Source organism: Saccoglossus kowalevskii, chromosome 8 (genome assembly GCF_978046115.1).
Source record: "Saccoglossus kowalevskii chromosome 8, keSacKowa6.1, whole genome shotgun sequence".
NCBI lineage: Eukaryota > Metazoa > Hemichordata > Enteropneusta > Harrimaniidae > Saccoglossus > Saccoglossus kowalevskii.
Genome location: NC_140648.1, coordinates 31,111,581 through 31,126,177, shown reverse-complemented (window position 1 = coordinate 31,126,177; position 14,597 = coordinate 31,111,581). Strand labels below are relative to the sequence as shown.

Below are 14,597 nucleotides of genomic sequence, written 5' to 3'. Positions count from 1 at the left end.
ATGTCACATGACTGCCCCTATGGTGTGAGATATCAGTACACAAACATGTCTGATTTGTAATGGTTTATGGGTTGCTTACAAAACGAGGAACAGTGTTTACACCCGAGATGCACTTGGGACTACGTAAAGCCTTCTATGGAATGACTGGTTCCCGCGTTCATTGCAGGTGATGTTCATTGGCCATTCAATGTGCGTTATACGCCTTTGACAGCGAGTATTTTATCGTAAAATAAGAATGACTCAGTATGAGTCATCACGCATCAATATGCCAAATGAATGAAATGAGCACAGAACGCACTGTCGACCTCGGTGCCGGAAGTAATTCACTCTAGTTATATGAGCCCACTTAAGCTGGTGCAAATCATCACAATTCAGTCGTCAATTTGCGCAATACTTTCTCACGTTTCCGGCCTCGTATGTATTTGGTTTTAATCACAGATATACGTCAGATATGATGGTGGGTGAGGACAATCTCACTAAGACAAAAGCCTTATAAATAGTGAAAAACGTGTGACATGATGAGTGTTGATGGGAATATCATTTGAAATTACGGGGACATGAAGAGTTTTTAAAATATTCGCTCATGCTCAATCAAAATGAAGCACACTCTTTCACAGCATTGTCACAGGATGGTACAGACGGTGTTTGCTTAAAAAAAACAGAAATATTGGACCTGCCCAAATTGTTAATATTCGACTTGAATTAGAATGTCCGTAGAGACAGTCAGAGCTACGTAACGATCCCCCAAATGTTGCCAGGACCAATCACAAACAGGACAAGACAATGAATTTTCGAATTAACACCTCTGTTTTCCCCCAAGCTAACGAAAAAATCTTTTGTTTCTATTGACTTCCTGTTCCGGTCCGTCTCGAAAAGCAACGTTATTTCCCCCACGCTAACTTGAAAAATCTTTTGTTTTTGTCTCGTTTCCGTTTCCGGTCTGTCTTAGAGAATCATTGTCAAGCAAATATAAGAAAGAAGTTTCAATAGTATCATCTACCGTGTTATTGGCTAAACAAATTTACATAAGTAATGAACAAGGGAAAATAAAAGGACAGGACGTTCGGCTAACTCGGTAACGACGACTCCGATTCGTGCGTACCACACAGCGATTAAATCCTATACTCTTGTGGCCATGTGTAAGTTGGTCGACATGCTCAGAATCGAGGTTCATTCATGTAATTCACAAAATTTTCAAACAGGGAATAATTTTATATGTGTAAAAAGAGTGTTAGCCACAACCACTCTTAATGTTTTTTTGTTTTCTTAAGGTAGAGATGCAGGTTCGTGGGGATTTTTCGTGAATTTTTTTTTTCTTTTTCTCACCCAGACAGTCTTGGCTGGATAGTGTTAAAATTTCGGAGCATTGTCATTGTTGGAACATACTCAAAAATCAATTTTAAAATATAGGAAACCGAGGCACGCGTATGTGATTAAAAGTCCCGAAAGTTTGTTTGCGTTGCTCTTTGATTGACAAGTCACTGTTGATGTTATATGCAAATGAGTGCTGGCCCCAGTTACGGAGCAGCCGGTGTGCGACTTCCTGTCCTGGCTCTCTGTTTACTTACCTCAAGCGCGATTAACTAGCAAACTACAAAAAATAGACAAGACGTAGACGCTTCCAGCATGCAAGCGGAGTGAAACAAAACATACACTTGTAACTGATAAGTAAAATTATAGCCTCTTTAGTAATATCTATATTTGTTGTGAATTCTAACATGGTTAAGCAAGCGGCCATGATTATGATTACTATAATTATCCGTCTGTTAAAAGGCGGTAGTCGTCACGCCGCGTCCTGTTCGATATGGGACTCATGGCGACGTATACAACGCCTGTAAAATACATTGTTTATTTACATGAAATTCGAACACGCGCTACGCTACGCTTTAACTGTCGGATGAAAGAATTACATGTGGACACCGTTGTAAATATGAATTAATCACAAAGTTATATTAAATACTGCAGTTAGTTCTCTAAGAATACAAAAAGAATAATATAAAAATATAGTAAATTTGTCAAAATTCAATAACTGGTCATGATATTTGTTGTATTCCAGTTTTAGTTGAGGGTCTTTCTCTTTCTCATGGGTTGGGTCAGAACATTTTGAATGAATGTCCAGAGAACGTTGTTCAAAGTTTTTGTACAACTTCATGGAGATTTTAATCGGCCGACTAACGGTCAAGAAAACTAAGGCACCTCCAATGGAAAATATGCTTAATTATCTGAACGGTATAAAAAAAAGTTAAGTAAGTCGAGCGAACTTACATATTTCTGGTAATTCTCCGCGGAACAATACATTTTTACATGCGCTAATATTTTAGCGTACTAGTATATTTCATGACAAAATCTGTCTACAATTATTAACAGTATATACACTTTGTTGGTTCACTGTCAATCTGATTTTTGAAGAAGACAGTAAAATAATACGTATAAAATGCTATTTTGGTGGTGGTTTCCTTAGTAACAACACACTTCTTCGTTTTCACTGTAATTTATTGATCGATTTTCTCTGAACTGAGTATAATATTCTTATTCCATTTTTCTTAAATCTTTGTAACATGATATGATACTAGATACGTAAAAATAAAGAAAATTATAATATTTTTACTTCTGTGCAGATTCTGCCTTAAACTGTCCCGAAGAACGTTTGAAATACTGCTATAGAATTTTATAAATTATCCCGATCACGATGAAAACAAATAAATATGTGTACTATGTGCTGTATAAGGTGTGAAAATCGCTCCCGGCTGCTTTATAGGGAATATTTTTTAATTGACGGTTCTTTCGTCGTATTTTTTTTAAAAATAAAAACAGGTGAGTAAATTTGAAATAAATATTTCACAGAGCGATATCACTCAATCGGATTGCTTTGTACGGGAGTGACCATTCAGGGTACATGTACATTTTAAGCACATGTTTTGAAATAGCTGATGACCTGCCGTGTTATATTCATAATTTACTAGTAACCGGCCATTGCATTACTAGTATATCGCAAAACTGTTGTTTAAACAATATATAGGCCAAATTAGCAAATTAGCGTGAATTTTATGCTGACTGGTCCCAGTTACTAGTTACAATTATCTGCGTAAAAATATTCCAAAGATGGAAACAAATCATAGTAGTGAAATTAGACAATACTCGACCATATATGTCGGAAACGAAAAAAAAAAACAATTCTTGAATTACTTGCGGTGATTTGTTCTAATTTTTCGCCTGTTATACTAGATTGAAATGTTAACAGCTGCGCGACCTAGTACCCATATTATAATGAAAATACACCGAATTTCTACATTTTGAAGTAAATTATATTCACAGGTTAATGTGAGGATATTGACTTTAAAACGTTAATGGTCACCCGCCAATTTTTCGAGAAAATTGTGGTTGTATTCCAGGGTTTTAGTGAATATTGGTCATTTGGTCAGATATTATGATCTAGGTTTTAAAAAGTAAAATATAAAATTACTTATTTTTGTATTCTGTTGAGTTGAGATTGTTTGATTGTTTAACAGGAAAATGAAATATATAATCAGTTTTGTTACCTTGTGTTTACTGTGTTACAAATTATATAAGCGTATAATGAGCATTTAGCTCTGTGGTATGAGCATTCAACTAAATCATGTAGACCGATTTTTACACACGTTCGTTTTAACCACACAGCTAAGGGACATTTAAAAGAATCACGAGACTATTTTTACACATGCGCAATAGATGACCCGTGACGTCACAAATTCTCTGTCAGGGGATATTCCCGATGTTGATTCCCTAAAACTGAGCCCCCAATTGATTCCTTTCGACCGCAAAATATTGAAATCCGGTGAGGATCACTCTCACTAGAGGCCGTTCCCCGGATTATTGTGGCTCTCAAGCTGTTATTGGACGTACATTTGCACGCGAAAGCCCGTTTGTTATCAGTAAACGTTGAGATCGTTTGAAGCTCCGGGTGTCGACCTGCTGCAAAAAATCAAGGGACAATGGATCATTCCAGCCCGAGCACAGGTAATACCAGTTGTTTTTTTAAATCTCAAGTGTTACCTGCTGTTCTTGAACTTCCCATGTATAATTATTATGAATTATGTAATGTCGTACGCCCCGCACTGCATGTGTATAATGTTAGTGTCATGTACGTGTATTCCTGTGTGGAATTCGTGACATACTCCGTAGATCTGTAAATGACGTGAATCCAGATCGAAAACTCAAAAATGTGTCTTAGAAAGAAAAACAAAACAAAAACGTGTAATTTCCAGTGACAAGACTATCTGTGTACATTATGACTGTGTTGATGATATCTGCATTATATCTGCCGAACTGTCTAATACGACCAAAGGTTCATCTTGGATCCGTATACTGAAACAGTGAACGTCAACAAGAAAAGCGTTTGCCTTCAAAATAATTCAATAACACTCTTGTTACCCCGGTTGAGGAATTGTGATGATGCAGCTGTGTTGTACATGTGTTGCTCCTATTCAGTACAGTATACTACTAGTCTTTATTTCAATTGATGTCGATTCGTGTTTGTGTGGGTGTCCTGTCGACATACAAGTAATGTTTTCTCTTGGTATTTACATGGCTGGTTAATAAAGATGTTCTACTTGTTTTGTGTCTGCAAGCTCCACATGACTCATGTCCTATACATGTACATGTTTGCAAGGCTGCTTGTCAATCTAATTAGCATAACTATGAAGCCCTGTCACTAGAGTATTGGAATATGATGTCATGTTTATATATAAAACACCAGGGAGGTCCGATTAAAGTGGGTTGCAAACAAACAATTTAGTCTCATTTTATAATCTCTTCTCTTGATGTTTTCTTTATTTTTTTCGAAATATTACACCCCCTATTTGCTAATTGGTGATAAATTGGAGTTGCTATGGAAACCATACACTGATTGGCATCTGTTTATTATTGGCTTCTTTTCTAAAGAGCCTATCAACTGTAACATGATATAGTACACTTTCTTGGCACTTCCTGTCTTACTCACTCCACTCAAAAGAATATAAAAAAGGATACAAAAGTATTGCTAAATCTAAAGCAATTTAGTCATATATGTTACATTTTCAGTTAGATTTACAAATGATACCCCTCTTCAATCAGGTCTAAGATGTGAATGCAATGTTGGTAAGATTGCATCAAAGATTAGATGGAAAACCAAACTTGTACATCTTTTATATCTTATTTGATTACATTTTTTGTCACCATGTTTTGACCTACTTTATTTACACTTAATCCTCTGATGATTTGTTATTTCATTTCATAAAACGTATTATTATTATTATTATTATTATTATTACAATGGTTGTCATTGCAACTGTTAGGAAAGCTGCAGCTATTTTTGTTTTATTCGGTTGTATGATTGGTAGAAATCCTCTCACTGATCTCCTATGAGTACCATATCAGTACCATACAAGCTTTAGTTTTCAACAATTCATGAGAAATTTTATCCAACCATAGAACTTCTGTACAGTCTATTGTCCAACAGAACCCTGAATTCAGAAGCTTTCATATAATACATACAAAGGATTAGACAATGACAATTATGTTTCATTCAGTGACCCTATTTTTGTCCAAACTAGTTTCAGTAATGTTTCAGAATTTGTTGCCAGACCAACAGATTTTATTATTTTTTTGGTGATCACAACCAGTATGAGGTGTTCTGCATATATTATACAAAATTAGAATACAACTTCAATCTTCATTGTTCATTAGATAACACAGGAAATGTTTTCATTCTTAATTAATAATTATAGTATAATATAATATAATATTAAACATTACATGTAAAATCATGTTTGTTTTTTTGTAACAGTAATTCTGGGTTTTGTGGCATTTCATTCACTGTAACATGGTTTATGATTAAGGCCAAGGAAAACAAATTCTGTATTTCCTGTAACGGGCTAATAAAATACTGGGTAGGCAGGTAGGATTTTTATTTGTATATGTTTAATTATTATAAGGTTATTTTGAGTTGCAATCATGCATTTACAGCGATTCTGAGAAATATTCAGCCAGTCAGTTAGCAAGATACTTGCAACTTTGCAAAACATTTTAGTTTTTGTCCAATCTGGACTTGACGGCACCACATCATTCACAAGTGCACAGTTTATATCATTCCATTATCATACTAGACAATAGGATAGAACACATTTTCTCAAAATGATACATATTTGTTAGAATACATGAACATGTTATTTTGATATGTTTTAATATTTCTTGAATCACATACCGGTACAATGTTGATAGACAAGAAATAAACGATAGTTATTGAAACGTATTACACTAGATTAGCAAATCATGATGGTGTTATAAAATAGCGAATTTCGTACAGCATCATATCAGTCAAACAAGGCTGTCAAGTCTATAACAAAGTAAGCATAATTCTCAGAAACTCTGTAATACAGATTTAGGATTAAGAAAAAATGACGAATTACAAATTAGTCACAATAGTGTAGTTATGTTTTTGTCATTCGCTACTTCAAAGAAGATCAAAATGAACATATTCATTCAGGTGGAATGTTTCCAATTTTTACAAAAAAAAATGATATAAAATACAAAATATTGGTTAGTGCGATTAGCAGAAACACAATTATTTTTTTCCTCGGCCTGATTCCTTCATGCAAGATCAACATTCACTTTAAAAAAAAAAAGTGTGACCCTCATTCCTCATTGTTTTCTTTTTTCCAGGGAAGAGACGGAATTTAAAGTTGAATTTCGACACAGTGAGATTTACAGCAAAATCACCCACAGAATGCTTCACTGCAGGACACCCAACGCAAATGTAAGTTGTACATTAAGTTTTACTTGATTAAGTCCATCAAAAACTGGGTCACTCAGTCACAGGCATAATGCAGTGTGTGGTGTATATGTTTGTGCTCATATGCTGTATGATAACTAGATAGATGGTAGTGTTGTCATGTCTAAATATAACACTTTTTTCCCCTGCTTATAGAAGACTGTGTCATTTTGTAGATCAATTTTCAAATAGAAAATGCACTTCAAAAAAATCAGCATGCTTGCTGTGAGTATTTTCTTTCTTGCCCTTTCAAGTTAAATACAAGTGTGGGGAAAACTGTCAACCTTTGCACCTCCTATGAGGGCATCTCTATTTCAGTAATATTTACTATAATTATCCACACAGACTGCTTCTCATTACAATTGAGTTCACTGTTTATAATATTGTTTTATAATACTGACAGAATAAGAAGTGTTATGATTTTATAAACAGTCCTTCATTAAGCGATTTGTCTCAGTTTATCCTGGCTGTTGTCCCTCAGTGATGGATTACAATGTACATACTCAGTCATGATGTCACAAACTACGTATCAACATTTCATAAACTTTCGAAGGCATGCCAGATGCTGATGAAGAAAAATCAACTTGTTCATTGCAAAATTTAAGTTGCTAGTAATTGTACAGCAATTGCTTTGAATTTTATTGAAGTTGTTTTGATACAATAAAGATTGTTTTGATACATTTGAGACAGACCCAGATAGTAAATGGCCTTAGCTTTCAATAATCAACTTGAATAAATATAGCCCTCTTATGTTGCATGTTGTGTATTTTATTTTGTTAGTGAATTTTATATGTTGGCTTTTTATATAACATGCTCTTAGCTAGCCACCTCTCTACCTGTCACTTTAGACAGATACAGACTTTCATTTGTCAGGCAAATTTCTACAAAGCTGTCTAATTTTGATTGAAAATAAACAGTAAATTACAAAACAACCATAAATAATCCACACAAAAATGAGTGTAAAGTGGCGTTCACGTTAGAGATCTCGGCACGTCCCAAGACTTGGACTGAGAGATGCTTGGGACCGAAACTCTGCACGTGCTGAGTTTCGCTGCCTGAACGCTCAGCACAAGCCAAAATTACACCCTTGGTGGTAAATTTAAGAGAACATTGTATTCTGATTCATGCTAGTATGAAATGACAATGACAGGAATGCAGATATACTAGTATATGGTCGGATGCTGTAGTAATAAATAAATTAATGAATGCAAATCGTCATCAGCAATGCATATTTATGTGCTGCTGCAACCGCTATTTTCTTGCAATGGTACATTGACGTGAAAAAATAATTGTTTTTTGATTCTTCTTTGCCGTTCATGTGCACGATGAATCGTAATAAATATCATTGCAAATTGATATAATATATATATAGCAATTATTATTGTCATCGTATGCATATCGTTTTCCATGTTTGGGGCAAATAACAGATCGACGAATGAGGGCGTGATTTTGGCATGAGCCAAGTCGGTCCTAAGTGGGTCCCAAATAAAGTGAACGCAACTGCTGTAATCCCTCTACACAAATGATTAAAAATTTCGGCACGTGCCGAGATCGCGTAACGTGAACGTAGTACAAGTCTCAATAAAGTTTTTCCTAATCCTGATTGGCAATACTTTATATCGTCCTTTGACATACCGGTTGTTACGGTACACAACCTTTTGCTACAAGCAAAATGTCAGTGACTGAACTATGAATAAATTGAACTATGAATAAATACTATTGCAAAATGTCCACACACTAAGATAACAATACTCTGTTTTTGTTTTTTTGCAGTGAGCGACTACGTTCTCACAGCTTGGAGCAAACTGGAAAACTCAACATTTCTCCAGAGGAGGTGATTTATGTCTATTCTTTTTGCAATATATGTATAATGTAGAAATAATGAATGTTGCCTCTATGATCCACTCGCCCCCAACCTCTCTCCCCCTCCCTCCCTACCTGTGAGCTTCTGGACTATCTTAACCTCCCAGGCCATGTAAGCTACTAGACCACTTGACTATCTCCACTTCTCAGGCAATGTGAGCTTCTGGACCATTTGGCTATCTTTACTTCCAAGGCAACTATGTGAGCGACTAATATTTTTATGATTTTGAGTTTGTATCTCATTTTTTTGGGAAATCATATGAATACCATTTTTTTTCACAGAGCTATGAATTTACAGCAGATGACCTAACTGACTATGGTGAAATTGGGCGTGGTGCTTTTGGCACAGTGAATAAAATGTTCCATGAGAAAAGCGGGCAGGTGATGGCAGTCAAAGTGAGTACAATTAATGATATACCCATTTTTGGCATGCTGTACTGGTTTAACTCTAACGGAAGAGCAATGTTAGCTAAATTGTTGGTCAAAAAACATGATTTTGCATTGGACTTTTGAGTATTGTGTTTTATTTTGTGATATGCATGATTTACATAAGCGTCAACATACCAAAAAATGCACATAAATATCAAACCACATTGTTAGTCCATTGTGTGTTCGTGCATGCGTGCGTCCGTACCTAAATCTTAGACATGCCTGGACCGATAACATTCAAACTTCACACATACATCATAAATAATATTATACATATGCACATCAATTCATTTCTCGATCTGATTCATGATGGCCAAATGGCGGCCATTTTTGTGCTGAAAACACATCAAAATCAAGAATTCCGCCCAGTGGCCATTTTATTTTGATTAATTCTGTTCCAGAGCAATATCTCCCAATATGGACAAGTGTTCGTTTGATAATCAGAAACAAGATGAATGAATGTCAATTATTTCAATGTTAAAAAATCATGTAATAATTACATGAAAAGCATAAAAGTTGCAAGTATTTGCGTTTTTTTACGATAATGACATTTTCCAAACGTTTATTGGCATCCTGAGAAATTTACGACTACCTATTAACAATTATGAAAGTTGGGTGTGTCAGATTACAATGCTGTCTGAGTGCAGGGTGCGATAATACCTGATAACTCGCCTAGATTTTAATCCAGATTATACGCACAGGGTGTGGCATGGTGCTTTTATACGCCTAGATTTTAATCCCGATTTAGGTATTTTTAGGCGATGCTTGACCCCTGTGACTTAAGAACCCCTCCGGTATATCATTATCGTTGCAGCGTATTAGGTCAACGGTGGATGAGAAAGAACAGAAACAGTTATTAATGGATCTAGATGTTGTAATGAGAAGTAGTGATTGTCCATATATTGTGCAGTTTTATGGTGCTTTATTTAAAGAGGTTTGTATATTCATACTATGGTTTAATACATACATGGGTGTGGTTTGTATATTCATACTATGGTTTAATACATACATGGGTGTGGTTTGTTATTTAATCTCTAAATACCAGTATGTCTTCCTACTTTCAAAAACATTTCTTTGATGACCATGTAGTGTAAAGGACATTTTTTTGAGTGAAAACTAAATTTCAAAATGGTTGACTGGCTGTCATTCTTTATTTCGTATAGCATATATACATGTGCATCTGCATTATTTACTTTGATAAATCTTGACATTTCACTAAAGCTGTATTCACAATACTGTATATATCTGCCTAATTCTTTGGTTAAAATCCCCAAAAAATAAAACTTGATGATTTTGACAATTTCATTCAAACTTGGCAAGATCTGATCTTGTGGGTTACATTTCAAGGCAACCTTTATGGACTGGATACGGCTTTTATGGCCCAAGGACGTGTGACAGAAGCTTGCGAGGGCGCATAATCCGTATAACCGGGGCAGCAAAAGCCATATCCAGTCCATAAAAGTGTTATCGTATACCTTATAGGTGGAATTACAATTTTACCTCAGCGTGACCTCAAAGACTAAACGTAATTTAGAATGACATGTTTTGTTTTGAATGATGAAAGCGGGCACGCTGAGCCATGCGTGATACGAAAAATTATTGCCCTGATGTGAAGGCGCATTTTCCATTGCGTTAAGAGGCTGGGCAATACGAGATATATAATAGGTATTCAAAACTTCTTGAATATCTGCTTTGTCAGATAGATTGACCATTATTATGCATATACAGTACACCATGTATTCAGCTGAAGTCTGAATATTCAGTCCAAGCCTGGTATCTGATGTTCACATTGTTTTCTATTTTCTTTTTTTAACAGGGTGATTGTTGGATTTGTATGGAACTCATGGCTACATCATGTGACAAATTTTATAAATTTGTATATAGTCAAAATGAAACTATACATGAACATATTCTAGGCAAAATTACTACTAGGGTGAGTACAAACAGTCACTACCAGAGTGGGTACAAACACAGTTACTATCAGGGTGGATACGAAGACAATTACTATCAGGGTCGGTAAGAAGACAGTTACTATCAGGGTGGGTAAGACCCAGAGTACAAACAGCGTTTGCACCTTGTCAATTCAGTGCACTCAGTTTCAAGTAAATTACTGTATATATGGCTTGCCATTTCACTATTTCGAAATATCTGAAGCACTCATTCCAATGATGTATCATTAAAATAATAATGAAATCTTATTGGGGAGCCAATGTTTAGGTGTCTATTATGATTATGTCATAGCAGTGCATGTGCTAGTGTTCCACCACATAGAAGGCATATTGTATATTGACCATCTATAGTGATAAATACTGACTGTAATAAATCTTTTTGTTTTTCAGACTCTTAAAGCACTTAATTACCTCAAAGAATCACTAAAAATAATCCACAGAGGTAAGAATGAAATCTGACATTATTGAAATATTTTTATTGTATGTAGTGTTCTTCCCAGAAAAAAATCACAGTATGACAAATTAATCCGGTTTCAGATGAAATCAACGACTTCGTCTGTCCTAGGCCTTTTCTCACACATGTATTGACCAATCTCATTCAAACTTAACTCAATGACAGTGTATGATGATTTGCATATGCACATTGATTTTCTTTAAATGCCATTTTATTAAACTTGCTGAATTCTGATACTCAAAGTGTCTGGAACAATTTCTTCAAGATTAACCAGACGTTGTATCATGATCATGCATATTTGTTTATTATTATATTCAGAAACTATTCTTTCATACAGACCCCTTAGCTCTCTCAATTGTATTATACCTGAATTTTAACATAACTGACCAAAATATCCCAAAATTTGCATCTACTTATTGTGTTGTGGTAGCACCTAAATACTGTGAAACTGAACAGTGTTATAATTTAAAAGGTATCATATCTTTTATCAATTATGATGTATTTAAACAGTATGTTATTAATATTTTTTTTTTCTAGATGTGAAACCATCAAATATTCTTTTAGATCGTGGCGGTAATATTAAACTGTGTGATTTTGGTATTAGTGGTCAGCTGGTGGATTCTATAGCTAAGACCAGGGATGCAGGGTGTAGACCGTACATGGCTGTAAGTAGTTGTGTGTTCTCTTGTTTGTTTCCATCAGCTGAGCAATGTGATAATAAAACAAAACTCACAGTTCATTTGGGGAAGGAACTGACCCATTACAGAGATTCACCTTTGAACTAAAGAATACAAACATCTGAGATAATAAGGTTTAAAAGAGAAACTGATCTGTTGCAAGGATTCAACTCTGGAGACAAAAGTGTAATAGCTAAAACTGAATATGGTGAATGTTTAACTCTTGTCTTTGTCTACAGCCAGAGAGGATAGACCCGACAGCATCCAAACATGGTTATGATGTCAGGTCAGATGTCTGGAGTTTAGGAATTACACTGGTAAGTAGCCTAGTGAGGTTGTGGTTAGTAGGTATGTCTAGGCATGTGTACGTCTGTTCTCTCGAAATGTCCATCCTCAAGACAATGCAGGTGATATTATGGCAAAAAAAGGTGTTCTCATCGTGCACCTTAGTTCGAAACCTGCGTCTCATTTTTTGCAATTTATAGTGTACTGGTGAAGTGCACCACATACTGTAGAATATGGAAATGTCTGATTTTTTGTTACAGAAGATATTTTTTTCAATCCAAATAGCATTATTTAATAAAAGTCAAACGTTCAACGTATATCTAGCCTAGAATCCAGTCATTCATAGTGTGTTCCCAATACACTCAACAATGGTCTGGTGAATCGCTACATAAATATGTAAATGGCACAGAATTCTGTGTTGTCACTGATTGGTTGGTTAAAGTTGGTATACTTCACATATTATTATTATAATTAATCAGTAATTTTCTCCAACTTGTATTTACAGCTCGAACTTTCCACTGGTAAATTTCCATACAGAAAGTGGAACAGTGTGTTTGATCAGCTCACAGAGGTTGTCAAGGGTGATGCTCCTCAGCTTCCACATTCAGAAAACTTTTCAGCCGAGTTTGTCAATTTTGTTAATAGTTGGTAAGTGCCAAATCATATCTAAATGTTCAGCAGATGATGCGTTAATGTGCCTAACTCCCTAGTAATATGTCAGATTCTTTTTGGGACGATAGCTACACCGACTCACTCACATAAAGATTCAACAAGTTGTTTTTTTAAAGAAAAGTTTGTGACGACTGGAATCAGCTAGTGTGCGTTGTCCAGTCACCTGTAAGCCAATTACATCTGTTTATATACATCACTAGTTAATAATTAGATATTTCATCAAAAAAAGGTCAACGATAATAAAACTGTGGAAACATACTATCTGATCATGGTATATATTAATATCATTCCCAATATCACACTTAATTCTGGTGAGATCATTTAAAATGATGTGCTATTGTGTAATAAAACATTCACAGCCACTTGCTCCCAACAAAATTTGCAGCCTACATTTCATCTCAAGAAATAGGCAGGTGAAATTTTATGTACCGTCTTTGGATGTAGGTTACATAAAATCTTTTCAGTTGTCGTGCCTGAGAGTATAAATGTGCTGACTGAATAGGAAAGTCATAGAACAATCATAACAAAAGCCATTACATTGCGATTAAGAGGAGTAATTATAATCTGTGGTCATTTTGTGATGGTGAAAAATTACATAACGTGTAAATGTTCATTTCATACATGATAAATCAAATAAACTAATAAGTCACTTTCCCTGTCTCTTGCAGTTTAACAAAAGATGAAACTTTGAGGCCAAAATATAAAGATTTACTGGTGAGTGTCATCTTATTGAAGTTGTTTGTTTTAGTTGTGTCTCTTGTCGTTCCCTGTTCTCTTTTGTGATCATTTTGTATTGTACAGCATACCAGTCGTTCAGCAAAAACAGAACTATTGTTAAATGTCCATAACAAGCAGTGTGATTTCCGTGTTGCAAATCTGAAAGTTACATCGTTTGCGAGTTATACTGATAAAAACTTGACACATTGCACCATTTATCAAGTTATTTGTTGTCTCCACTACAATAAATACCATCATGCATTGCTGTTTGGGTTCTTCTTTGGGAGATTGCTAAACAACTAACACTATGAAATACTTTTTTGAGTTTTTGGATGTTTTGTATGAAATTATTTTCACTGATTTTCAACAAGTTGAATGTATTATAAAGAAAAAAAGGTATATTCGCTGTATTTTATTTTCACTTCAGCGAAAATAGTGAAAATTAATTCCAAGCGAAAATAAAATATCAGTGGTAGAAACACCAAACTAATATTAGTGTCAGATGTAATTTGTACAAGTGTGTAGCTAGTGTTTCTGTCAATACAAATGTCTGTGAGAGAGGGTTCTTTTTCTGTCGCAGTGGTTATCATCAGTTTTGTTAATAATTGTTCTTGTTTCTTTCTGCAGAGGCATTCGTTTATCACGATATATGAAGCTAAACAGGTGGATGTAGCCAATTATATATGCGATGTTTTAGAGAGAATGCCAACCAGAGTACCAATCAACGATAATTTGTAAATACATTATCTATACTACAAAGATTG

At 35.0% G+C, this 14,597-nt stretch overlaps 1 protein-coding gene across 1 annotated transcript; it reads left to right on the top strand.

The window, feature by feature from the left end:
* The first annotated feature begins 3,739 nt into the window (after positions 1-3,739).
* LOC100329105 (MAP kinase kinase 4-like protein) lies at positions 3,740-14,592 on the top strand. Its single transcript, NM_001171248.1, is given in 12 exon segments — positions 3,740-3,996; positions 6,679-6,772; positions 8,561-8,621; positions 8,933-9,046; positions 9,894-10,013; positions 10,896-11,012; positions 11,419-11,470; positions 12,020-12,147; positions 12,399-12,476; positions 12,950-13,092; positions 13,785-13,830; positions 14,461-14,592. Coding segments are annotated over 12 exon segments (1,089 nt in total). The 5' UTR covers positions 3,740-3,971; the 3' UTR covers positions 14,572-14,592.
* The last annotated feature ends 5 nt before the right edge of the window (positions 14,593-14,597 follow it).